We start from the raw sequence: 26,546 nt of genomic DNA, 5'->3' as shown, positions 1-26,546 counted from the left end.
TTCACCCACCTTGTTTACTGTTTCCATGGAGACTGGTTTGAGTAACACTTCACAAACAGCAAGTGCTGACCGCCCAACTCAAGCGCCATCTCGGTGGTCCGCCGTCTAGTTCGAGAATGATCTCCCACTGACACCGCATTAAGCACTCCGGAATTGTAAACCCGGAAAGCCCGAGAGGACGGGGCCCAGCAGCCGGGGTTGGGGTGGTTCTCCTCCCCTTAGCCGAGGTGACCGAGGATGCGTGGGAATAATGTCCCCGTTCCGGAGGTAGGATCGCACCGGTGTCGCTTCTGTTCCCTAGCCAGGGGGAGGAATTACGACTGCCCCCTTTCTCTTCGGGAGCTGAGATTAATACAGCCCTCTGACAATTCCTTGTCTCTGCTTCTCGTTCAACGGAGAATCCCATCTTCATCGAGCCTCTTGGGAGACGGCATCTCCTCTGCCCCGACTACCCATTCTCAGTTTGGAAGCCTTGATCGTGAGTATCAACATAAGGCAGCTCATCCCCTCTTCCTAGGCAGTGTGGCCTCTCTTTTCCCACCATTCCGGTTTAAATCACTAAGATGAAAGATAACTGCAATTCTTGCATGTATATGAAAACACGCCGTGAGATGTGTCGTTTGTGTCAACAGCGGATATTCGAATAACTGGCGGGGTTTGGGGGAAGCGGCGTCGCCATGATTCCGGCGCCAAGTTACCATGCTGACCTTCACTAATGGGAGCGTGGGAGCAAACAGGAGCCCCCGGGCGAAACCCACACGGCCACGGGGAGACCGCGGCGGGAACTGAACCCCAACCTCCATTAGGCGAGCCGCCCCTCACCAGCCCAGTCACGGCCAATTTACAAACCCGGTTTGACTCCTTTCCCTATCCGAGGGAAGCTTTCAGCAACCCAGCAAAAGTCGGGGGTTCTTTCTGTATCTTAATAAGTATTTTGACCAACTGGATAATGTCCCAGATCTGCTGGATCCTTCAATTTCCTGTCTAAAATCAAGCTTTATTGCCCCCCTTGTGTTGCCCCTGAGATAGACGGAGGAGGGCTTATCATGAGCTCGATAAACCTGGCTCATGACCAGTTGAAATTTTGAGTTGGTCACCAATTGGGCAGAAGTAGCGTCTGCAGCTGGTTTCTATATAAATATATTTACAGAGATACTTAATTAGGTTCCAACCAAGAAACCAGCAGTAGGTCACCTTGGGTTGTTAATTGCCAGGAAGCAGATATGGGAACAGTGGGCTGTTGGGGTGTAAGGCAAGTTGAGTACCTGAAGCAACACACACAAAAAGCTGGAGGAACTCAGCAGGTCAGGCAGCATCTGAAGAAGTGAATGGACAGTCGACATTTCCCCCCCGAAACCCTTCTTCTGCACTGATAAGGAAGGGGGAAGAGGACAGAGTGAAAAGATGGTGGGCGGGACAGGGATGGAGAATAGCTGGAAGGTGATAGGTGCAGTCAGGTGGGTGGGAAAGGTCAAGGGCTGGAGAAGAAGGAATCTGATAGGAGAGGAGAGTGGACCACAGGAGAAAGGAAAGGGGGAGGGGAACCAGGGTAGGTAAGAGGCCAGAGTGGGGAATAGAAGGAGAAGGAGGGATTTTTTTCAGCAGAATAAATCGATATTCACGCCATCAGTTTGGAGTTGAGTAGCTACCCCATTATGTGTATAGACCCACAGAATCCAGCAATTTGACCAAGCACACATCTTTATGTTTCTGGCTAATGAAGTCTTTCCACTGAGATCATTCCAACTATCACAGTACATAAACCAGAGGTTGACTCTGAAAAAAATACATCAGACATTAATTTTACACCATATATATTGCTATACAAAGGAAAAAGATTGAGAATACACTTTACTGAAGATGCATTATATGTCCTTGAGGAAGGCGATGATGTTATCAACAGCCCGTTTTCCAGATGGGAACGTCAGGTAGCCATTATCGAAGAAGCTGACTATCCCATGGAAACCATCTGGAAGGTGGTACCAGGTGACAGGAACACCGTTGTCTTCCAGCCTCTTTTTGAACAGCAGCCCATCGTCCCGAAGCACATCAAACTCACACGTCAGAATGTATGCCGGGGGCAACTTCTTGACGGCAGCGTCACTGGCAAGAAGAGGGGAGAAGGTCGGCTCCAAGCTGGGTTGAATAATGTTAAAGACATCTTCCTCGTGTGCCAGCAGAGGGCTGGGGCTGTAACCTCTGGCTTTAAAATCGTCAGGGATCAGGTCCGCGCTTATCCAACTCCTGTACTTGGTTTTGAGCTGCACAGACAAATGCTGGCCCTTCAACACTTCCTCGGCCACCGACAAATCCCCGTTCAGGTACTGCAGGTAGAAGAAGATCATACGTGTTCGGAATAGGAGTGGCACCAACTGATTCTGCTGGTAGGAGGGGAGGCTGAAGTCAACCGTTTGGAGGGCCGGGTAGATCATGACCTGGGCTCGGAGGGGTGGCAGCCCTGTCGTCTCCTCCAGGTCAGTGACTCTCAGGCAGACGGCTGCAGTTAGGTTGCCGCCAGCGCTGTCCCCACTCACGACGATCCTGGTGTCGTCCACTCCGTAATTCGCCGCGTTCCTCATGAAGTGCAGAGTGGCCTTTAGGCAGTCTTCAAACTGGGTGGGGTACCTGTGCTCAGGTGCAAGACGGTACCTGGGATAAGCCAACAGGAAAGGATTAAACCATTGGTATATGCAAAATCCATTGAGGGCCCATAGGTGAAGGGAATATTGAGACTGAGAGAGAAAAAGGCTCCATCGTTTGGGGGGGGGGGGGAGAGTAAAGGCAATTAGATTCCTTGATTGTTTTGACTGTAGCCTCCATCAGAGACAACCACCTGAGCCCATAAGGAATGGTGGTTTCCAAGGGTAAAAGGAACTGCACCTTGCAAAGTGACAAAGGTATTGAGGCAGGCAGTCAAAGGTTCTTAACATGCCAGTGCAAAGCGGTTTCACAATACAGATGATTTGTGAGGAGAAATTAATCATAAAATATCTATAATGGAATGTGATTCATTGTGTTAGTGAGTGTACCTCAGATCTCTGAAAACTCAAGTTTGTTATTTTATTAATCCAGAAACATAGCGCTGAAGAAATCAGTGAGAATGAAAGCCAATAAAATCCCCAAGACATGATGGCATGGTTTTGTCTATGGATGACATGCAACACTTGATGGGTTTCTTTAAAGGACTGCCCAAGACCTCATACAAGGTTAGTATTAATTCCAATCCATTGGTGGAATCAGTCACTAGCACCAAATAACGATGTCCTTATACTTTGGTAACGAGAGACTGCTGAGCTGATAGATGGCCTTCATTTTGTGCAGCCAATCTTCCCTTCCTTTCCAACCGTGGAACTCTCTTCTACAATACACCCTCTTTACGTTGCATTTTATCCACTGGACATTCACAGGCTCCTCATCATGTTCACAACATCCTGTGTGTTAACCGTTACTATGTCTCCGCCCACTATTTCCTAACTGCATGAAATAAGTACGTTTGCCCAGCAGCCAAGAGAAAAGTATGTTTCCACATACTTCTTGTTCAAGAGAGTATTTCCACAAGACTCACATTTCCTCTTAGCAGCACCTGCCTTACTGGTGCTCAAAGCTTAACGAAAATCTATTTTCAAGATACATACATGTCACTATATACTATCGTGAGATTCATTTTCCTGTGGACATTCACAAAGGGAAAAAGAAGTGCAGTGGGATCAACGAAAGACTACGCACAAAACCCAATACGCAGAAGAAAACTGTGTAAATACAAATAAAACAAATGATAATAAATAGATAAGTACTGAGAACGTGAGTTGTAGAGTCCGTGAAAGTGAGTCCATAGGCGGTGGAATCAGTTCAGTGTTGAATTGAGTGAAGTGGTCCCCACCGGTTCAGGAGCCTGATGGTTGAAGGGTAATAACCGTTTCTAAGCCTGGAGGTCTGGGACCCAAGGCTCCTGTAGCTCCGTATTCTGTGCGCCACACGGTTCCCAGGAAGTCATTGGATTGCCTAGTGGGCGGGAGAGTTCAAAAGAAGCAAACGGAGGCAGTCAGGACATTCTGCGCACCACAGTTCCCGAGGAGGTGGTGGATTGTGTATAATTAGGCACTTGGCAAAGGACAATAAAAAGAAATTAGGTTTTAAGAGAGTGGCCATTGTGTGAGTGGGCCAATGTTAAAGTGGGGAGTTGAGGCTTTGGCGAGGAGAGGCAGAGGCTGTAGGAGAAGTGGGGATGCAGGCAAGTTAATGGAATGGCCCTCTTGCGGGATTTGGGAAGGCAGAGAGATCTCCAGTGTCCCTGGCGACTACACCTGCAGTAAGTACATCCAGCGGCAGCTTCTTCCAGATCATGTTAGGGAATTAGAGCTGGAACTGGATGAACTCCAGATCATTCAGGAGGCTGAGGGGTTGATCGACAAGGCATACAGGAAGGTGCACAGATAACTGGGTGACAGTCAGGAAGAGGAAAGACAGCCAGTGCAGAGTACCCCTGTGGCCACGACAACTGGTGACCTAGCAGAGGAAAGCCACAGCAGTCAGGTCACCGACACTGTCCAAGGGAAGGGGGTAGAAAGGTGAGCTGTGGTGAAGGGGGATTCATTGGTTAGGGGGACAGACAGCAGGTTCTGTGGATAAGCGTGAGATTCAAAGGTGGCATGTTGTATCCCAGGCACTAGGGTCAGGGACATCGCGGTTTGTGTCCACTGCATTCTTAAATGTTAGGATGATCAGTCAGAGGTTATAGTCCACATTGGTACCAATGACAAGGGGTCGGAAGGTGCTAAGTTAAAGGACAGGTCCTCCAGGGTTGTGATTTCACAAATGCAACCCGTGCCACATACTAGTGAGGCCAGAAAGAAGATCAAGCAGTTTAACACGTGGCTAAGGAGATGGTGCAGGAGGAGGGTTTCAGATTTTTGGATCACTGGGCTCTGTTCCAGGGGAAGTGGAACCTGTACAGAAGGGATGGTTTGCACCCGAACCAGAGGGTGTCTAATATCTTTGCAAGGAAGGTTTGTTAGTGGTGTATCGTGGTGGTGGGGAGGTGGAAGGATTAAACTACAGAGTTGTGGGAGATGGGAATCAACTGCCAGAGCAGATAATCACTAACAAGAGGAAATCTGCAGATGCTGGAAATGAAAGCCACACACACAAAATGCTGGAGGAACTCAGCAGGCCAGACAACATCAATGGAAAAGAGTGCAGTCGACATTTCAGGCAAAGACCTTTCATCGGGACTGGGGAGAAAAGATGAGCAGTCAGAGCAGGAAGGTGGGGCGAAGGCAAGAAACTCGAGGTGATTTTTGAAATCGGTGGGGGGGTGGTTTAGTGGTGAAGTAAAGAGCTGGAAAGTTGATCAGTGAAAAAGATACAGGACTGGAGAAGGGGGAATCTGATAGAGAGGACAGAAGGCCATGGAAGAAAGAAAAGGGGAAGGAGCACCAGAGGGAGGTGATAACAGGCAAGGAAGTAAAGTGAGAGAGAGAAATGAGGATGGAGAATGGTGAAGGGGGGGCATTACCGGAAGTTTGAGAAATCGATGTTCGTGCCATCAGGTTGGAGGCTACCCAGATGGAATATAAGGTGTTGCTCCTCCGACATGAGGGTGGCCTCATCAGGGCAGTACAGGAGGTCACTGGTGGTGGATGGAGCATAGATGTTCAACGAAGCAGTCTCCCAATCTACGTTGGGTCTCACCGATATACAGGAGGCCACACCAGGAGCCACGGATACCGTAGATGACCCCAGCTGACTCACAGGTGAAGTATCGCCTCACCTGGAAGGACTGTTTGAGGCCCTGACTAGCAGCGAGGGAGGAGGTGCAGCATTTGGTCTGCTTGCAAGGGCAAGTGCAAGGAGGGAGATCAGTGGGGAGGATGGACAATAGAGTCACGTAGGGAGCGATCCCTGCGGAAAGCAGAAAGTGAGGATGAGGGAAAGATGTGTTTGGTTGGAGACGGCAGAAGTTACGGAGAATTATGTGCGTCCAGTGGAGGCTGGCAGGGTGGTGGGTGAGGAAAAGAGCAACCTTTCCCCTGGTAGGGTGGCGGAAGGATGGGGGTAAGAGCAGACGTGCGTGAATGGGAAGAGGTGTGGTCGAGGGCAGCGTCGATGGTGGAGGGAGGAAAGCTATTTGAAGAAGGAGTACGTCTCCTTCATTCTGGAATGAATGTCATTCTGAGAGCAGATGTGGCAAAGAAAGAGGAATTGAGGGAAGGGGATGGCATTTTACATGTAATATGGTGGGTAAAGGTACAGTCCAGGTAGCTCTGAGGGTCAGTGGGTTAATAACAGATATTAGTAGATAAGCTGTCTCCAGAGTCAGAGAGATCAAGAAAGGGGAGGGGGATGTCAGAAATGGACCAGGTAAATTAGAGGGCAGGGTGGAAGTTGGAGGCGACGTTGATGAAGTCGACTAGCTTGGCATGGGTGCAGGAAGCAGCGCCAGTGCGGTCGTCGATGTATCAGGGGAAAAGTGGGAGAGTGACGCCTGTGTTGGCTGGGAACTGTTCCGTGTAGCTGTCAAAAAGGCAGGCAGAGCTGGGACCCATGCGAGTACCCATGGTTACACCTTTTGTTTGAAGGAAGTGGGAGGAGCCGAAGGAGAAATTACTGAGAGTGAAGACTAGCTCCACCAGACGGAGGAGAGTGGTTAGGTCTGGCGTCCAGAAAGAAATGGAGAGCTTTGAGGCCTTCCTGGTGGGGGATGCAGGTGTATAGGGACTGGACATCCACAGTGAAAATAAGATGCTCAGGGCCAGGGAACTTGAAATCTGAGAAGATCGAGTGTGTGTGAAGTGTCACGGATATAGGTAGAGAAGCACTGAACGGGGTGGAGGGGGGATAAAACTGAGTAGAGATATGGAGTTAGAGTTCAGTGGGACAGGAACAAGCATAAACAATGGGTCTACCTGGATGATTTATGAACCTTGGGTAGGAGGTAGAAACGGGAGGGAGGTGCAGGGTGAGGGAACTGTGAGGTTGCAGGCAGTGGATGGGAGATCCTCAGGGTTAATAAGGTCAGTGATGGTGTGGGAGACAATGCCCTGAATCCTGTTCGAGGGGTAAGAAGAAGTGTCTGACCGCTGTTGCTGGGCCTCAGCAAGGTAGAGGTCAGTCCACTAGACTATTACAGCCCCCCACTGCCCGCCCTTCTGCGGGTTTGATGGTGAGGAGGGTGACCGAAAGGAGTCAGGTTAGAATTGGAGAGAGGTGTGGTGAAGTCGAGACAGTTGATATCCCGTCGACAGTTAACATAACGAAAAGATCCAGAACAGGTAGAAGAGTAGGGCGGGGTGTCCAGGAGGAATAGGAGGGTTGAAGACGGGAGAAGGAGATCATCGGTGCGGGGTGGAGAGTCCTTGACAAAGAAGGGCTCAGCATCATGGCCGATACAGGTGTGGAACTCGCAAATAAGGATGTTGTTAAACCTAATGTGTCTGTACACAACTACATCACTTAAAGCACAAACGCGGGAGATGACTTTAACTGGACTATTCACAGTGCAACGAGAGAAGACAGCAACCATGTGCAAACAACAGATATCTAAGGAGAGGGGTGTGGGAATCATTGTTCAAAAGGCAGGAGATCCATCCATACAAAGTCAGAAATAGAAAGGTTGAGCGTGATTGGAGTAATGTTCTGAGCTGCGTATATTTCAATGCAACCAGTATTGTAGGAAAGTTGGATGAGCTTAGGTCAGCGTGTGGAATCATGATATTATAGCCATTAGTGAGACCCAGTGGCGGGAGGGACAGGACTGGGTGCTCAGTGTTCCAGGGTGCCTCTGTTTGAGACATGATAAAGCGGGCACGATTAAAGGGGGAGGGATGCCATTACTAGTTAGGGAAAATGTCACTGGAGGCTATATGTGTGGAACTGAGAAAGAAGCGAGTGATGACCATGTTAATGGGATCATATTATAGAACATCCAACACTGTGAGGGATTTAGAGGAGCAAATTTGTAGTGAGATCACAGACTGTTGCAAGAAACATAAGGTTGTGATAGTAGGTGATTTTAACTTTCCACAAGATGGTCTGGGACAGGACTCCCATACTTGTCAAAACTGTTCAGCAAAGTTTCTCATTCAACTAGAGGGGGTGCAATTAGGGAATGAGACTGGGAAGGTGACAGAAGTAGAGTGTCTCTTTGCATCCAGCGATCATAGTTTCAAGCTAATTATGGAGAAGAATAGGTTTGGTCCTCGGGTTAAGATTTTATACTGGAGAAAGGCCAATTTTGATGGAATGAGAAAGGATCTGGCAAGTGTGTATTGGGAACAGGTTTTCTGGCAACGAAGCACTTGGTTATAAAGGAGCAGATGGGGTACTTAAGGAGCTTAAAAATGTAAGAGAACACTTAAGATAATCAGGAGAGCTAAAAGATGGCATGAAGTCACTCAAGCAGACAAGGTGAAGGAGAATCCCAAGAGATTCTATAATATTTTAAGAGCAAAAAAGATAGCAACAAACAAAACTGGTTCTCTGGAAGATCAGAGTGGTCATCTATCTGTGGAGCCAAAAGAGATGGAGGAGCTTTGAATAGATTCTTTGCATCTGTATTTACCCAGGAGATGAAGCCTATAAAAATGAAGCAAAATAGCGGTGAGGTAATGACTGTATACAGATTACAGAGAAGAAAATTTTTGCTGTCTTGAGGTAAGTTAGGGTGGATCCCCGGAGCCTGACAAGGGGTTCACTCAGATCCTGTGGGTGGCAAGTGCAGAAATTGCAGGGGCCATAGCAGAGATTTTTAAAACATCCTTTGCCACGAGTGAAGTGCCAGAGGACTGGAGGATAGCTAATGGCATTCTGTTGTTCAAGAAAGGCTCTCAGATTAAGCCATGAGGTTATAGTCCAGTGAGCCTGACATCAGTAGTGGGTTAAATTATTGGAAGGTATTCTAAGGGACTAGAGATATGAGTATTTGGACAGATAGGGACTGATTACGGAGTCGTGGTATTGTGCGTGAAGGTCGTGTAAGCAATCTTATAGAGTTTTTTCAAGAAGTTACCAGGAAAGTTGATGAAGGCAAGGCAGTGGATGTTGTCTACATGGACATTAGCAAGGCCTTTGATAAGGTCCTATATGGGAGGTTGGTCAAGAAGGTTCAATTGCTTGGCATTCAAGATGCGGTAGTAAACTGGATTCGACATTGGCTTTGCAGGAGAAGCCAGAGATTGGTAGTAAATGGTTGCTTTTCTGACTGGAGGCCTGTGACTAGTGTTGTGCTGCAGGGATTGGTGCTGGGTCTGTTGTTGTTTGTCATCTATATCAACAATCTGTTGCAGATGACATCAAGATTGCTGGTGTAGTGGACCGTGAGGACGACTATAAAAGCTTGCAATGGAATCTGGACCAACTGAAAAAATGGGCAGAAAAATAGCAGATGAAATTTTGATACAGACAAGTGTGAGAACAAACCAGGGTAAGACTTGCACTATGGATGGTAGGGCACTGAGGAGTGTGGTAGAACAGAGGGATCTGGGAGTATAAATTCTTAATTCCTTGAAAGTGGCGTCATGGGTAGATAAGTTCATAAAGAAAGTTTCTGGCACATTAGCCACAAATCAAAGTATTGAGTACAAGAGTTGGGATATTACAATGATGTTGTATAAGACTGTGGTGAGGCCTAATTTGGAGTATGTGTGCAGTTTTAGTCACCTACCTACCTATCTACAGGAATTGATGTCAGTAAGATTGAAAGGATGCAGAAAAAATAATATAAGGATTGTGCCAGGACTTGAAGACCTGAGTTATAGGAAAAGGTTGTAAAGATTAGGACTTCATTCCCCAGAGTATGGAATAATGAAAGGATATTTGTTAGAGGTATACAAAATTATAGGGGTATAGTTAGGGTAAATGCAAGTAGCTTTATTGACTGAGGTTGGGTGAGACTAAAACTAGAGGTCATGGATTAACGTTGAAAGGTGAAATGTTGAAGGGGAACATGAGGATAAATTTCTTCACTCTTGAGAGTATGGAACGAAGTACCAGTAGAAGTGATAGACCCAGGTTCGATTTCACCATTTAAGAGAAGCTTGGATAGGTACAGAGAGCTAAGGTCCAGGTGCAGGTCAATGGGACTAGGCAGACAAATGGGTTATTATGGACTAGATGGGCTGAAAGGCCTGTCTCTGAGCTGTAGTGTTCTATCATTCAATGACTCTATGGCATCTTCCCAATAGCAGCAGCAAGAAGAGAGCCTATTCTGGATGGTGGGGGTCCTTGATGATGGATGCTGCTTTCTTGTGAATGGCTCCCTGTAGATGTGGTACAAGGAGTTTCCTACATGAACACTTTAGAGCATAGAACACAGAACATAGAACAGTACAGCACAGGAACGGGCCCTTGTGCTGAACCAATTAAATTAGTAATCAAATTGCTAACTAATCTAATCTCTTCCATCTACACAACATCCATATCCTTTCGTTTTCTTCATATCCATGTGTCCATCTAAACGTCTCTTGAGTCTCTTATGTTCCTGCCCCTACCTCTACCCCAGGCAGTGCATTCTAGGCACCCACTACTCTGTGTAAAAAAAACTTGCCCCTCACACCTCCTTGGAAATTACCCCCTCTCTCCTTAAATGCATGCCCACATCATCTGCATGCAAGCAAGTGATTTCTCCTTTATCCTTAAGTGGTCCTACCTTATGTCTAGTTATCCTCTTGCTCTTGATGTATGTTTAAAATGCCTTGGGATTCTCCTTAATTGTACTTAACAAGGACTTTTCATGACCCCTCCTGGCTTTTCTAATTCTTTTTCTTGAGCTTTTTTCTGGCTTCCTTATAACCCTCAAGGGGAGGATTTGGTTATTATAACTTTGTTAATCATATTTGCTCCTTGCTGTTCCAACAGAGGCAGGGATGGGAACCATAGGCTCAATGGTTGTAAAGTCTTTGTGCCACTTCCTTTTGGGACAGAGATGAATTATTCAACAATCTGGTTGGAAATGGTGAACAGAAGCAGAAGCTCTGGGGCACTGAAAGGATGGCAAAATCTTTCGAACCTGGAGGAAGTGCAAAGAGATTATAACGATCAACTGAGATGCAAACAAGCCATCGGCACTTCTGCAGTGACGCGCTAAATGGACTGGCATCTCTGTGTGGGAGAAATTGGTCAGTGAAGTGGGGTTGTTAGTGAAAGTAGTCATTTTGCAGAGGGATGTTGAAGGCACGTGGATGGCAGGCAAACCCCCTCTGGAAGGAAGTGGAGTGGTTCTCACGGGGTGTGGGTGAAATGAGAGAGCTGACAGAGTGCATTATCCTTTCATCAAATAACTCTTTCTTGACAGCCAGAATTAGATCACATTTCTGGTTGTTCCTCGTCTTCTCCCTCCCTGTTTTCATAAATACTGGTGTTATATTTGCCGCCTATTGGAACAAATGGAAGATTGGAAGAAGATACTCAGTGCATCCACCACACAATGAGCCATTCTCTTTTAAAACCTTTACAAGGCCCAGAAAACTTAATGGCTTTCAACTTTACTCACTTCTCCAGCACTCTTTCAACTAATGCACATTTCTTTCAACCCATTCTTTCTAGATCTGCCTCTCCCCCATTATTTTCAGGATATCTGTCAATTTTTCCACAAAGATATTTGTTTAAATTTGCTACCATTTCCTTATTCCAATATGACCTCCCTTGTTGCATTCTGTGAGGGACCCACATTAACCTTTGAATATCTTTTCTCTTTACATCTTGTGCTTCTTGTTAAGTTACTTCCAAAGTTATATTTGAAATGTCCTTATCAGTGGCTTCATGCTTCTTTGCTGAATTATAAAGTGTTCCCAAACCTTTGATTTTTCTGGGTTTTGGTGTCATTGCAAGCCTTTGCCTTCGATCCAGTATTCCTTTAACTTTTATTTATAGCCAAATATATTGATATATCCTGATATACACAGTGATATCAGGATATTTTACAGATATATGATTGATTAATTAATTAATCTATCTCTCTCTGTCAATTCTATTTCTATCTCCTTTAGAGTTTTTACCTTTTGTCTCCTGCCTTTGTGTTATCCCATCTAAGTACTGCTGATCTATCTCCTCTCTTCCATCTCGATCTTTTGGTTAATTCTCTATTCTGATTTTTCGTGTTTCAGTATGCCCTGTTGCATCTCTGCATGATTACTTTGATCTTGTTTTGTTATGGGCACTCTAAGAGGAAGAAAAAAGTTTAATTCATTATTTAGAGGATTTGTTCTTACATTATTGTTACCTGGTCCTTTGCTTCCTTGCCATCGAAGTCCTCTCATACTTTAAGAAAGTTGCTCATGAAAAGGCTGTTCATGTATTTTATTTGCCTATTTTTTATCCTCAAACTTTCATACCCTTCCCTTTGGGTACTAAACTCACCCCAGTTTTTGTTGGAACTGCTCCAAGTTTCTTATTGATATTGATATAAATATACAGGGTGTACATGGTCAGACCACACTTGGAGTATTGTCAGCAGTTTTGGGCTGCTTATCTAAAAAGGAACATGCTGGCATTGGAGAGGGTCCAGGAGAGGTTCACAAGAATAATCCCAAGAATGAAGGAGTTAACATATGAGGACCTATGAAGGTTCTTGACCTGTACTTGCTGGAGTTTAGAAGACTGGGGAGGGGCATCTCAGTCAAACCTGTCGAATATTGAAAGGCCTAGATATAAAAGGCAAGGAGAGGATGTTTCCTACAGTGGGATAGTCTAGGACCAGAGGGCCATCCTTTTAGGACAGAGATGAGAGGAATTTCTTTAGCCATAAGACAGAGAATCTGTGGAATTCATTGCCACAAATGGCTATGGAGGCCATGTCATTGGGTATATTTAAAGTGGAGCTTGATAGGTTCTTGATTAGTCAGGGCGTCAAATGTTACAAGGAGAAGGCAGCAGAATGGGGTTGAGAAGGATAATGAATCAGCCATAATCGAATATTGGAGCAGACTTGATGGACTGAATGGCCTAGTTCTGCTCCCATGTCTAATGGTATTTTGGCCTTAAAAGCCCTGAAGATGAGCTTTTTGCAGCAGCAAAGTCCATTGCGACACAGTTCAACACTTGTCCTAACTCTGTCTGTATGCTTCCATGTCAATTGCTCAGGGGTCAGGCAATAGGCCTGAAATTATTACATTTGAAGTCCTATATTTTAATTTCGAGTTAAACTCCTGTTGCCCAGTCAGTAGAATCTCCTTCCCATTCCTCTTCATGACATTTGTTCCGATGTGGAGCAACCTGGTTTCTCCCTCCCTTTCCAATTTCCTCTCAGGTTGCCAAGAGATGGTCTTTACTCACACCGCTTGGCGTTCTCACTCATGGCTGCTGAGGACTCTACCCATTCCCCTAGTTATGGAATCCGCAGCAGGCCAGAATACACAAATGAAAGGATGTAGGAAGAGAGGGAAGATAGATAGACAAATAACAACGACAAAAAGCAAGGGCTTTGACTATCTTGTTGTCCATTCTGTAATCCTTCTCCTTATCTCCATAGGGAGCAAATACACCAGGCTCATTGTATTCATTGCAACACATAGGTAATCATCTCCCTCAGTGCCCACTGCTTCCTCCTGGCTTGTCCACTTTCTGCAACCAGAAGCTGTTGTCAATCATAAGGGAGCAGCATGTGTAAGAATGCATGTGCTAGCTAAAATCCAGTTTCCACAGACCGGAGTTCGGACACATAGGAATGCAAGGAGGAGACTGCAACCACTGAGATGTAGAGTAGTTAGTTAGTAACAGGGATAACGAGCATCTGGAAAAGAAATGTCAGTGCAATAACTATTGAGGCAAAGGTTCTGCCTGAAGCAGGGAGCTCAGCTGAAGCCTGGAATGGAGCTCTCTTGAGTTTCCTGGGCATCAAGGGATATAGGCAAATCTGTGCAGTGCCCAAATGGATGCACTAATGCCTGTGCTAAATAGAAATGTGGTAACCCAGATCAAACAGTAGACCAAACCTTGCCCTGTTGATGACGATAATTTAACAGGGATATCTTTGAGGTAAACTCTCCCAGCACAAAGGCCACATAGTGGCTGACGAACCTTGAATGTAAGTCGTACTCAGGTAATCCAGAGATACCAACAGTACACCACAGTAAAGAGACACATCTTGTCCTTTAGGAACTTATTAGTAAAAACTCTTCACTGGGTTGCTGCTGTAAACAGGTGCGTTCTGCTGGAAATCCAACCTAAAAGGTGTAGTAGACATATTAACATATGGAGCATGAGAGGGATTTTGCAGGATAGGCCTAATTGTGGCAGTACTTTTGAGTTAGCATTTAAGTCCCTAACCCATGGGCTTGAATTGCTGCCTCGAGATTAGTGGCACAACCTCGGTTTAACATTGTCTCATTACAGGTTAGGACTGTATTCTTTAGAATGTAGAAGATTAAGAGGAGGTCTGATATACAAAATTATGAAGGGTATAGATAGGGCAAATGCACGTAGGCTTTTTCCACTGAGGTCAGGTGGGACCACAACCAAAGGTCATGGGTTAAGGGTGAATAGTGAAATGTTTAAGGGGAAATCTGTTCACACAGAGGGTCGTGACAATGTGGAAAGAGATGCCAATGTAAGTGCTGCAATGTATGAACTGAATTTTGATGTTTAAGAGAAGTTTGGATAGGTGCATGGATAGTAGGGGTATTGAGGACTATGGTCCCAGTGTAGATCATTGGGAGTAGGTAGTCTAAATGGTTTCAGCATGGACTAGATGGGCTGAAGGGCCTGTTTCAGTGTTGTACTTCTCTATGACTTCAGTAAGTAAAACCTGTGTAATGCTGTGTTATAAAGTAGCATTTTACCATTTAATATATATTAACTGTACGGAAAACTAAAATCAACCTCAATGAACCGGTCATGAAATCAGATGAAATATTGTCAGATGTAAATTACCACAGATCAAACCATTTGCAACACCACAAAGTATGTGCAAGAACAGAAGAAATACCATGTGTTGTTATTAAGAGCAATGTTGAAAGCCACAGAGCAGAGACTGGCTTTTGTGGGCAAGTGAAACAGCGAAGGAGCAATTGGATAGTAGTGAGCACATTACAGGAAGGGAGGCAAAAACGGGAGCGGATCGAGAGGTGGGAGTGCAATCCAACAGACAAAATAATATATGCGGGGTATGTGTTGTGGAACAGAGCTCTACAGTCAAGGCAGAAAGGGAGGAATTGTTGCATGAAGGAACTAGAAGACCAACCCACTACATGTCTAAGGAAATCATTGACTGATGCCGGCAATTGATTTCATCTCAGCACCACTCCTCCCACTGCACCTCCCAAACCTATCATCCTGTACCACACACAAGTGAAGAAGGCTGTGGAAGCTGAGATAACCGCATCGCCAAGTTCAGCTTCAAACTATCTAATCTCTTAATGCTCTTTTTGTGGTCACTGGGTCGAATTCCTAGAACTTTTCAGCTAATCGTGTGAATATCTGCAGCGGAAGTGGTTGAAGAAGTTGACTCAGGACAGTCAGGGAGGTGCAATAAGCGATGGACCTGCCAGTGATTGAATTGCATTAAAAAATGGAGCAAGCCACAATTCTCAGAAGCATTACTATTACCAGGGCTCAGATTCACTCTCACAGTGAGGCACCAGTAACTACAGCTGCTGAGGAATTTCAGGCTCCGAGGAGAGAGGCCAAGACTTAGATGAGTGGGGATTATGAATGGGTGGCATTCAGCAGGATGGGGATACCCAGGAATGTTGAAGGATGCACATAGGCTGGTGGCCCTGAAGAGTGAGGGGCCGTAACCTCCTTCCAAAATGAAAACCAGCTTAGATAGTGATTCAACAGCAAATCTGCCCTCAGGCAAAATGGTTATGATGATGCAAGTCATAGTCAAAGAGCGGCACAGCATAGAAGCTGGACGTTCGGCCCATTGTGTCTATACTGACCAGCAAGCACCCATCCACACTAATCCGACATTACGCCGTATGTCCACCCACACATTACGGGGATGTGGGAAGAAACCAAAGGGCCCAGGCGGCCGCGAAGAGAATGCGAATCCTGACTCCAGCAGCGGCAGTCGGGATTGAAGCTGGGTCGCCAGAACGCAGCGGTGCTATCTGGCGTGACCCTGAGCAGCACGTGGTGAAACCTCCGCGGGGAGCGACGGGCAACACTGAAGCTACGTCGCCATTCTGGAGCGGGAGGACAGCGTGATAAGATGGAAACGTCAGGTTACTTCTGGGAGAGTGGTGGTGATGATCGGTCCCTCAAACATCTCGTTCAGATTGAACTAGTTGTGGCCTGTGGGAGCGCTGCCAGCTCTATGGACACAGCGATGATGCCGATGCCAAGAATCTGCCCATTCTAGTAAGCGAGCCTTCCCCTGGGTAATACTCACTCCACAGAAACCACGACTGAGCCCGTTTCCCTGGCAACGTATCGGCACAGGTGGTCGTACTCATCTGCGGAGGAAAGTATAGTACAAGTCAGTTACCAGATTAGTGAGACCAGCACCGGCATCAAGTTCTCCCAGGATAAATACAATAAGGCTTAGGGACACAGTTCTCTTTGCACAGTCCTTTTCAGAACAAGGAGATGAAAGGTCTCCCTCCCCTGCCCCCACCTTCATTGTCAAGTCAAGCCATTGAGCAGGGGTTCCTAACCTCTTACACTATAGACCCCTATCGTTATCTGAGGGTTCTGCTCTAGAGAATGTGACTGGGTTGAATCCCAAGGGAAGATTGAACTAAATTCAGCTACAAAGCCAAACTGCTGAGTCACTGAAATTCCTTTGGGTGCTTTTATGTATAAATATGTAAGTAGTTTCCTTAAAAGCCAGGCAGCATCCGTTTGCTTTGCTGCTAGTGAATTACCTTCCAACTGCGTGCACATTTCCATAACGGCCACAATATGCTCTCCCAGCCATACTTTGAAATAAGGCCGTGGAATCTTCGACGCCCACTGTGAATGTCTGACAGAGTTTGGGTTCTCCTCTCAGTGGAAAGGAGCTATCTCCGACTCCTGCAAGGCCACTCCGTGGCGTTAGCCTGGACTTTGTGCTGTAGCGTCACAGACTAAAACACAGCTGATACCTTTAACAACAGTTTCCCGCCAATCCTTTGCTGAGGAGAAATCAACTTTGAGTTGAACTCTGATCCTTCATTTCCAGACGCATCAGCGGTAAGTGGCCAATTAAATTAGCCGACGGGACGTGGCTGGTAGCCTGGGCAATGGGCCGAAGGATGGGAAGGGAGAGAGTTGCGCAAAATCTTTTCTTGAGCCAAAAAAGACACGAGACATTTCTCCGGTCAGTTTCACCATGTCACTAAGGAATTGCCTTAAACTGACTGGGAGGCAGTGAAGTCAGCCACTGCAGAGAACGTGAATCGTAGAATGGTAGAATTTACAAACAGAAGGCCATTCAGCCCATCATGCCCATGCCTACTGAGAAAACTGACACATCAGATCTCACTCCCAGTTCTTGTGGGTTATGGCTCACCTTTCAAATCTAGTGAGTTTGGGGGGGACACAACCTTCAACACTTACTTATACTGCCAAACACCCATCCTCCTCCGTGAAAATACAGGACTCCTCGACTCTTGCCGGTGTCTGCTAACGGTGGTTGATAAACCCTCACGGGTACACCGTCAAAGCGTACGTCCTGGGTAACCAGCCCGGCCTCTTTCTTCAGCGACAACCTGAGTGCTTTTCTGCGTAAGTACCGGACAGCCGCGATGTGAGTTCTGAAGCCCAGGTTCTGGATGATGTTTCCCTGGGGTTTGGCGTGCGTGGAGGGGTATGGGGAGGTAAAAGGAGTTAAGTCAATAACTTGCAATTATATAGCGGCCTTAATGGTAACAAAATCCCGCTGGCATCACGCACGTGAAGAAGCAACTGGGATTGATGGAGGAGGTAGGTCTTTACAACTGCAGATACTGTGGATCAAAGAGTACGTACACAACACTGGAAGAACTCAGCAGGTCAGGCAGCATCCATGGGAAAAGAGTAGCCAACGTTTCGGGCCGAGTCCCTTCATCAGGAATGGGGGGGAAGAGAGGGCCGAAGCCCAGTAATAGAGATAGGGGAGGGGGTAGGGCCTAGAGGCGCCAGGTGGAAAACCAATCAGAGGGAAGATAAAGGGGGGAGGGGGAGGGGATAAGTATAAAAGAACTGTAGAGATAAAGAAGCAGAAAGTTGAAAGGGGAGAGAGGCAGAGAGGGACCTGGGATAGGGGAAGTGGAGGGGGAGGGAATTTCCGGAAATTGAATTCTTCAATGTTCATACCACCAGGCTGGAGGCTACCCAGACGGTATATGAGGTGTTGCTCCTCCACCCTGAGTTTGGCCTCATCATGGCAGTAGAGGAGGCCATGTATAGACATATCTAGATGGGAATGAGAGGCAGAGTTGAAGTGGGTGGCAAGCGGGAGGTCCTGTCTATTGTGACGGACGGAGCATAGGTCTTAAAGCAGGTGGAGGGGTAGAACGCCAAGAAGTAACAAAGTTCAGAACATAAGTAAGAAAGTTATGATGCAGCTGTATAAAACTTTAGTTCTGCCACATTTGGAGTACTGTGTGCAGTTCTAGTCACCCTTAACAGGTGGGATATGGAGGCCTTGGAGAGGGTGCAGAAGAGGTTCACCGGTATTAGCTATAAGGAGAGGGTGGACCTACTGGACGGTTTCCTCTGGGGCATTGGTAGCCAAAGGGGGAGCTGATAGAAGTGTATCTATCAGCTGCTGTTACCACAATGCTATTATAGCTCAGGCATCGGAGTTCAGAGTTCAGTTCCAGCGACCTCTGTAAGAGTTTCACAGCTGGACAGATGTTCATTTGCCCTACCACCCCTGCAGCCGGAAACATACAAAGAATGTTCTTTTTTTAATCGGGAACTCAAAACTGTTCTCTGGGGCTTGTGAGCTACATTTCCCTTCCTAGACTTCCAAACGTTCCATTCACTAATCTCCCTCTCAGTAAAGTCCCCCTGTGCCTGAGTGAATCTGTCTGCCCTTGTACTCCCATCCCTTCGTCCTGCTCTCTGGACAAGGCTCCCCAGCTCTGGCTTGCTGATGTGATTAGCACAGTCCTGTCCACCTCTCTCCAGCTGGCAGGGTCCCACTTCCCTCGGTCAATCTCACGGGGAATCCCCTATGTGTCCCTTCTGCCCACAATGTGAGTCCAGTATCAACCTCTGACCTTGTTGAGGATTTGATCAGCACCCCATACGATCACAAAATTACATTCCGTTTCCCAGGGTCTTGACAGAACATAATGCTAGAGGTGGAGCTTGGAAGAACAACAGCTATAACGTGGCTTTCCTTGAGATTCCGGTTCATACACCGTCGTTCAGAGCCACAATTCACTCTCCATCTTCTGTTTAGAGGAATTATAGGTGATTTCATGGGATTCTGTGGCCTATGGATGAAGGGTTTACAGCAACAGGCATGTCCCCAAGATCAAGGGCTTGCAGTTTTGCACAGAGCTGTGTAATTTTGTCAGACAGAGAGCTGAGACTGCTCAGTTGCTGAGTAATATTCAAGAATGATATCAACATGCTTTTGGATATTAAGGGTCTCAGGGGATGCAGGGACCTGAAAATAGATTTCCCATTGCAAGCAGAGATGGGACAGGTTTGGGGGCATTTACACCCCCTCCTACCTCTGTATTTAATGGACTGGGGGCTCTGGGCTCTGTTTTTGACTCTACTTCTGTTGACTAGTCTTATCTCAGTTATACTTGGCATTGAGCATGTCCTTGAACAAATTTGAGACAGTTTATTGTAAAGTCTCATTCTGATTAAAAAGGGACAAAGGCATACCGCAGAGCCCAGCTGAGCTGAGAAGGTTGGGAAACAGGTAATTACTTAATTGGAGTACATCATAGTAACTTTGAACTGTTAGCTGTGTTTAAGGAAGAGATAAAGAAAAAGTTTAAAGGCACTTTAAAAAGAACTGTTACCCTGTTCACCTTGTAGTTCTGGTCTCACCAGAGTGACAATCTAATCAAAGCTTCAGTTGTTAAAGTATAACAGTTATGGCACTGGGTGTTTGACGGTCTTCTGATGTTTTTAATGGGTTCTATTGGAGTTCTTTGTTTCGTGTAAGCAGACAAGTCTCAAGGTTATATAATTTATACATACTTTGATAATAAAATGTACCTTGAACTTTGAAATGAGGGAGACTGGAAAAACTTAGAGAGGCACAGTTCCTATTCTAAAACAACCCCCCCCCCCCCCCCCGGCATCTGTACGCATGAGAATCAGGGAGATTCTCAACATTAATGGGCTCCCTGGCCAAGTGGCCCCGTCACCCGTCGGCAGCTGAAATTCTACCACTTGCCTGGGGTGATAGGAATCTTTCAGCCAGCAGAAACCTTGAGGTGTACAGCTGGGGGAGAAGGGAATGGGGACGAGGGTTACACGGGGCAGAAACCTTGAGGTGTACAGCTGGGAGAGAAGGGAGTGGAGATGAGGGTTACACGGGGCAGAAACCTTGAGGTGTACAGCTGGAGAAGGGAGTGGGGACGAGGGTTACACAGGGCAGAAACTCAGGTGTACAGCTGGAGAAGGGAGTGGGGACGAGGGTTACACAGGGCAAATCTCCAGATTTTGCAGGCAAAGTGCAATTGGAACGGAGGAAAGATCTAATCACCCACTTCCTGCACAGATCCTGTCCTCTGTCAGCAGACTTCTAAATCTGCATATATGATTAGCAAGGGGATACAACATGCTGGATAAATTATAAATTAACGGTGTTCTCTGTTACCAACGGTTTCAGAGCGGGGGTATGCTATGTATTTCCCAGAATTATCGATCAGTTGATGCCCCCCCTGCCTCACGCAGATGCATCTTTCCCTGAATCTGCCTTTAGGAACTCACGCTGGAGCAGCATCTGGGGGGGGGGGGGGTGGAATGTCAACTGTCCATCTCCCTTCTCGGTCGCTGCTCAACCCGCCGAGTTCCTCTAGCACGTTGTTGGTTGCTGCAGGTTCCAACAACTTCAGTCTCTTCCAAGACAACTGCGCTGCTGCATTCTTACCCTCGGCCATTGGGCTCTACAATGAGTCAACCTACATCCGGGGGGAGCGATGACCCCCTCCTGTTAGACTGTTCGAGGTAACTTATTTTTTTATTCTTCCTTTCTTCTCTTCTAATATTTGTATATCTGTGCACTTGTAATGCTACTGTGACACTGTAATTTCCTTTAGGATCAATCAAGTATCTTTCTATCTCTCTCTCCTCTATGACCTCTTTATCCGTTTACTGGCTTTGGACGTGAATTGCCTTGGCAAGTTCAGTTCAATATCTAAAATCAACATGTTTCAGAAATTATTAACTCTTCATACAGTTTCAGTCAGAATGTAAAGTTTTCACTCTGCTCTGGTCAGACCATGACACTGAATAATAAATGTAAACTGTTCACTATTTGTTCTGAACATTTCTCTTTCTGTACATGAATTGGCTCTAATTGCTGTTCTTTTGTTTATCTCAGTCCCTGTTCACCAGTTTCAGCTTGTAACTCCCGCAAGTGTAGGAAAGGTATAGGGACAACAGTGCAAGACAGTGCGGCTGGACAGTGACAGGGGTTTCACACGGGGTTGGGGCAATAGGACGCTCCCCGTTTACTCAGTGCAGTTCCCCTTTAAGATATTACTGTGTTTGCAATCCGTCTCTTCCATCGGTAGAAAGGAGTGATTAACTGTTAAGACTCTTGGATCACTGACTGCTTGCCAGAGTTCACGGTGCTCCTTACCAGAGTGCCGATGGCGAGCTGGACTCCATAGATGAGTCTGAGTTTGCCTGGCCCCTGGATATCCGCGGGCAGAACCGAGTCTGTGAAGACGGCGTAGATGACCCCAGAGACCAGCAGCACAGACAAGCCAACTACAAGGGCCAGGCCCATCGTCAGTGCCCAAAGTACCAGATCCATGTCTGCAAGTCAAGCTAAAGGCCGGCCGGGAGCTTCTGGGCAGAGCAGTGCCTCGGCCAGCACTCACGCTCTGTGTCCTTGGTGCCGCCGTTTATTGGTGAAGGGAGTGACCTCCGTGTTACTGGAGGAACAGGAAGTTGTGGCGGGGTGTGTGTGAGCACCGCTCCGTCTCAGTGGAAACAGATGTGTGGCTGGCTTGTGGACTGAAACGAGCGTGTGTGTGTGTGTGTGTGTGGGAGTGTGAGAGAGCGAGAGTGTGTGTGTGGGAGTGTGAGAGAGCGAGAGTGTGAGAGGAAGGGAGTGTGAGGGAGAGGAAGAGAGTGTGTGTGGGAGTGTGAGACTGTGTGTGAGAGGGAGAGAATGTGTGAGAGAGAGAGTGTGTGAGGGAGAGGAAGTGTGTGTGTGTGTGAGGGAGAGGAAGTGTGTGTGTGTGTGTGAGAGAGAGAGTGTGTGTGTGGGAGTGTGAGAGAGAGGGAGAGGAAGAGTGTGTGTGTGGGAGTGTGAGAGAGAGAGTGTGTGTGGGAGTGTGAGAGAGAGAGTGAGGGAGAGGAAGAGAGTGTGTGTGGGAGTGTGAGAGGGAGAGAGTGTGTGTGGGAGTGTGTGTGAGAGAGAGTGTGTGTGTGAGAGAGAGGGAGAGGAAGAGTGTGTGTGTGGGAGTGTGAGAGAGAGAGAGTGTGTGTGTGAGAGGGAGAGAGTGTGTGTGGGAGTGTGAGAGGGAGAGAGTGTGTGTAAGAGAGAGTGTGTGTGTGGGAGTGAGAGAGAGGGAGAGGAAGAGTGTGTGTGTGTGGGAGTGTGAGAGAGAGAGAGTGTGTGTGTGGGAGTGTGAGAGAGAGAGAGTGTGTGTGTGAGAGTGTGAGAGAGAGAGACTGTGTGTGTGTGTGCGCGCGGGAGAGAGAGAGAGTAATGTAACAGTGCAGATTCTCACTCAGAGGGCAAAGGGCCAGATTGACAATCAATTTATCCTCATGAGACCATTCAGATGAAATGTATCTGATTTTATCAGATATCAATATTTTTGTCAGTTTTTGAAGAGACAAAAGCAGGAATTTACTAACAGTCCAGTTGCTGTTCGGTCTAGGGCTGGGCCAAGCATGCTTTCTTATTTACAGTGCATCTAATCATTACACCTAGTTTTAAATGTTTGACATCATTTTTAATTTTACCAATTCCGCTGTCTCAATAGATATGAAATCAAAATTGAATTATTGAATCACATATTTTCTAACCCCTTCAAAATTATGCATTTGCTTGTAACTTGGCTTTGACCACAGAACACTTAATTATGTCAAAAGTAGGAGGCTGAAGTACTGAGATTTTTTGTTTTCCTCGTCTGTGGCAAAAAGCCTCCATCTGGTACCTCTTCTCTACACCACTCATGGCCAACATTTCACAGGTCATCTGCTCTCAATTCCCGTGTAAAGGAAGAGGAGGCACGTGGTGCTTCCTTGCAGCTCCCGTGACCGAGTTTCACATTCACCCAGTGGGTTTCCTTTGGGTGCTCGAGTTTCCACCACGTCCCAAAGCCATGCAGGTTGGCACATTAACTTGTCACTGTCAATTGCTCCTAGTGTATGCGTGGGTTGAAGAAAAATTAAAGGATTCAAGGTTCGTTTCTTATCGAAGTATGTATCAACCCTGAGATTGTTCCCCAGAAACTAAGAAAACCATTCAAAGAAAAAGTCAACCCCCCCAACACACACACACACACACACACACACACCGAGCACATCAACCCCCCCCCATGCAAAAAACAAATCGCATAAGCGGCAACAAGAAAGAACAAGCGAAAACACAGAATATAATACACAAAACAAGAGAGTCCGTATTCAGTCCAGCTCAGAGTTCATTATCTGCAGGTTGCCCCGATTCGAAATCGCCCAAAATCGCAACAGAGAAAGGAGTGGGCAGGAACACAAACCGCAGACCCAAAAGTTCAATACCATCCTCAGACAAATTGAGAAAAAGAGAGACCATTCGGACACAGGGACCTTCCCTCAGGAGCAGTGAGCGAGAGGGAGAGAGAACACTTTCGGCAGCAACTCAGAAGACCCGCTCGCCTTCCACACCTGCCTCGATATGTTCAATCTCTCACTGATCATGGGCTCTCACCCGCCTCGACGCCTCTCACTGAGTAGGGGATTGAGAATTGCTGTCTGAGCCAGTATTGGTCAAGTATGCCAAAATAGTCTCTTTTTTAAACATCTCTTTATTGCTTGTACAGAATAAAAAGAAATAAATAGGTTGAAAATGCAACAAAGTTAAAGAAAAGGGAAAAATAAAATAGATAAGAAATCCAAAGAAAAACGTCACACACACAAAAAAGCAAACTCCCCGCCATTTAAAAAAAAAGCAGTCAATTCAGTTCGTTACTTTCATCATCCTGAATATCGTTCTCCAGGAACTTGTAGAAAATGTCCCAAATTTCCCGAAATTTGCCAAGTTTGTTTTTTGCGATGTAGCTTATCTTTTCTGGAGCAAGATAAGAAGTCATTCCTTTCAGCTGTTGAGAAAGTCCACTGGTTGTTGGTCCCTCCAAAGACTAATCAATGCAGCGTTTGGCTTCCAAAAAACAAGTATTAAGCAGAGACCTTACATTTTTGGAGGTTACTAAGTCCTTTGGATACATGTTCAGAATACTTAGTTTAGGATCAAGGGGCATCTTTTTTCCAATAATCTGACTAATCAAATCCAGCACCTTCTTCCAGAGGCAGATTATCTGGGGGCACTCCCACGTACAATGGAACAGAGACCCCCCTTTTGGTTATTACATTTAATGCATGGGTCTGGAATGTTGGGTTTAAAGACAGACAGACAGACATAGTTTATTGATCCCGAGGGAAATTGGGTTTCGTTACAGCCGCACCAAGAATAGTGAAGAAATATAGCAATATATAACCATAATTAAATAATAATAAGTTAATCATGCCAAGTGGAGATAAGTCCAGGACCAGCCTACTGGCTCAGGGTGTCTGACACTCCGAGGGAGGAGTTGTAAAGTTTGATGGCCACAGGTAGGAATGACTTCCTATGACACTCAGTGTTACATCTCGGTGGAATGAGTCTCTGGCTGAATGTACTCCTGTGCCTAACAAGTACATTATGGAGTGGATGGGAGTCATTGTCCAAGATGGCATGCAACTTGGACAGCATCCTCTTTTCAGACACCACCGTCAGAGAGTCCAGTTCCACCCCCACAACATCACTGGCCTTACAAATGAGTTTGTTGATTCTGTTGGTGACTGCTACCCCAGCACACAACAGCAAACATGATAGCACTGGCCACCACAGCCTCGTAGAACATCCTCAGCATCGTCCGACAGATGTTAAAGGACCTCAGTCTCCTCAGGAAATAGAGATGACTCTGACCTTCTTGTAGACAGCCTCAGTGTTCTTTGACCAGTCCAGTTTATTGTCCATTCGTATCCCCGGGTATTTGTAATCCTCCACCATGTCCACACTGACCCCTTGAATGGAAACAGGGGTCACCGGTGCCTTAGCCCTCCTCAGGTCCACCACCAGCTCCTTAGTCTTTTTCACATTAAGCTGCAGATGATTCTGCTCACACCAAAGTTTCCCACCGTAGCCCTGTACTCAGCCTCATCTCCCTTGCTGATGCATCCAACTATGGCAGAGTCATCAGAAAACTTCTGAAGATGGCAAGACTTGATGCAACCTGACTGGAGTAATGTACTGTCTGGTTATCCATTTGTATTGTAGCAATTTAGAATGAGTGTTCACTGATTGGGTTTGAACTGAGGAACAAGCTTCTGACCACTCTTTTTCTGACAGATTTTCATGCAATCAGTTCTCCATGCTTGTAGTATGTTGCTTGATGACTCTTTGCATTTACTTGCAAACAAGTTGTATAATACAGACACATGCCCGCTAGCTTCAGATAATTTCAGAGTGATGTCTTCTAGGGCAGATAAAGAAGGGAGCTTCAAATTGTAACCTTGCCTGGACGTAATAAAACTTCGCAACTGAAGGTATTTGAGAAAGTGTTTTGTTGGAATTCCATATGTGGCCTTGAGTTCTTCAAATGACATAAATGTATTGCCATTATAAAGATCCGACACCTTAGCTATGCCTCGGGTCGACCAAGTTTTAAAGCCAGGGTCTGGAGCTATCATTACCAAAGATAGGAGTAAACTGGGCTAACTGTGATGTTTCTCCCAAATACGCAAGAGCATCGTGCCAAACCATTATTGTATTTTTTAAGAAGAGGATTTTAGTTTGTTTGACCAGTTTTTCCTTATCTGCAGAATACATGTATAGTTCTAGAGGGATATTGATCGACTGGGATTCCATTGAGACCCAAGTAGGGGAGTGATCCTTAACAAAGTAGAACATTCCTGCTCTAATTTGGGCCGCCCAAAAATACCATATAAGATTTGGTAGCTGTAAGTCATCTCTGTCATACAGCAGATATAACAGGGAAAGCCTGTCTTGGATGTCTATTATTCCAGATGAAATTAGAAAAAAAATTCTGTAATAAATAAAGGAAAGATGATGGAGGAGAAAGTGGGATAGACTGGAAAAGGTATAGGAACTTCAGTAAAATTGACATTTTTAGAATGTTTATGCATCCAAGATATGGGCAATTTCATCTATCTGTTTATAAGCTGAATAACTGAGTCTCTGAGAGGGTTATAATTAGTTGGGATAATTTTATCAATAGAAGGAGTAATTT

At 46.1% G+C, this 26,546-nt stretch overlaps 1 protein-coding gene and 1 long non-coding RNA gene across 2 annotated transcripts; one reads left to right on the top strand and one right to left on the bottom strand.

Annotated features, from left to right (window-relative positions):
• Positions 1-41: 41 nt before the first annotated feature.
• Positions 42-11,177, top strand: LOC132382042 (uncharacterized). The gene is made up of 3 exons (XR_009508186.1): positions 42-478; positions 3,073-9,421; positions 10,855-11,177. It is a non-coding gene; the product is annotated as an uncharacterized LOC132382042 (long non-coding RNA).
• aadacl4 (arylacetamide deacetylase-like 4) lies at positions 1,802-22,221 on the bottom strand. Its single transcript, XM_059951859.1, has 4 exons — positions 21,680-22,221; positions 17,476-17,701; positions 16,328-16,391; positions 1,802-2,649 (listed from the first exon to the last, which is right to left on the bottom strand). Exons 1-4 carry the CDS (start codon positions 21,854-21,856, stop codon positions 1,866-1,868), a joined length of 1,251 nt encoding a protein of 416 aa, XP_059807842.1. The 5' UTR covers positions 21,857-22,221; the 3' UTR covers positions 1,802-1,865.
• Between the last annotated feature and the right edge of the window lie 4,325 nt (positions 22,222-26,546).

Source organism: Hypanus sabinus, chromosome 27 (assembly GCF_030144855.1).
Source record: "Hypanus sabinus isolate sHypSab1 chromosome 27, sHypSab1.hap1, whole genome shotgun sequence".
NCBI lineage: Eukaryota > Metazoa > Chordata > Chondrichthyes > Myliobatiformes > Dasyatidae > Hypanus > Hypanus sabinus.
Note: the sequence above shows the minus strand (reverse complement) of the source record. Positions and strands in the feature narration are given on the sequence as shown.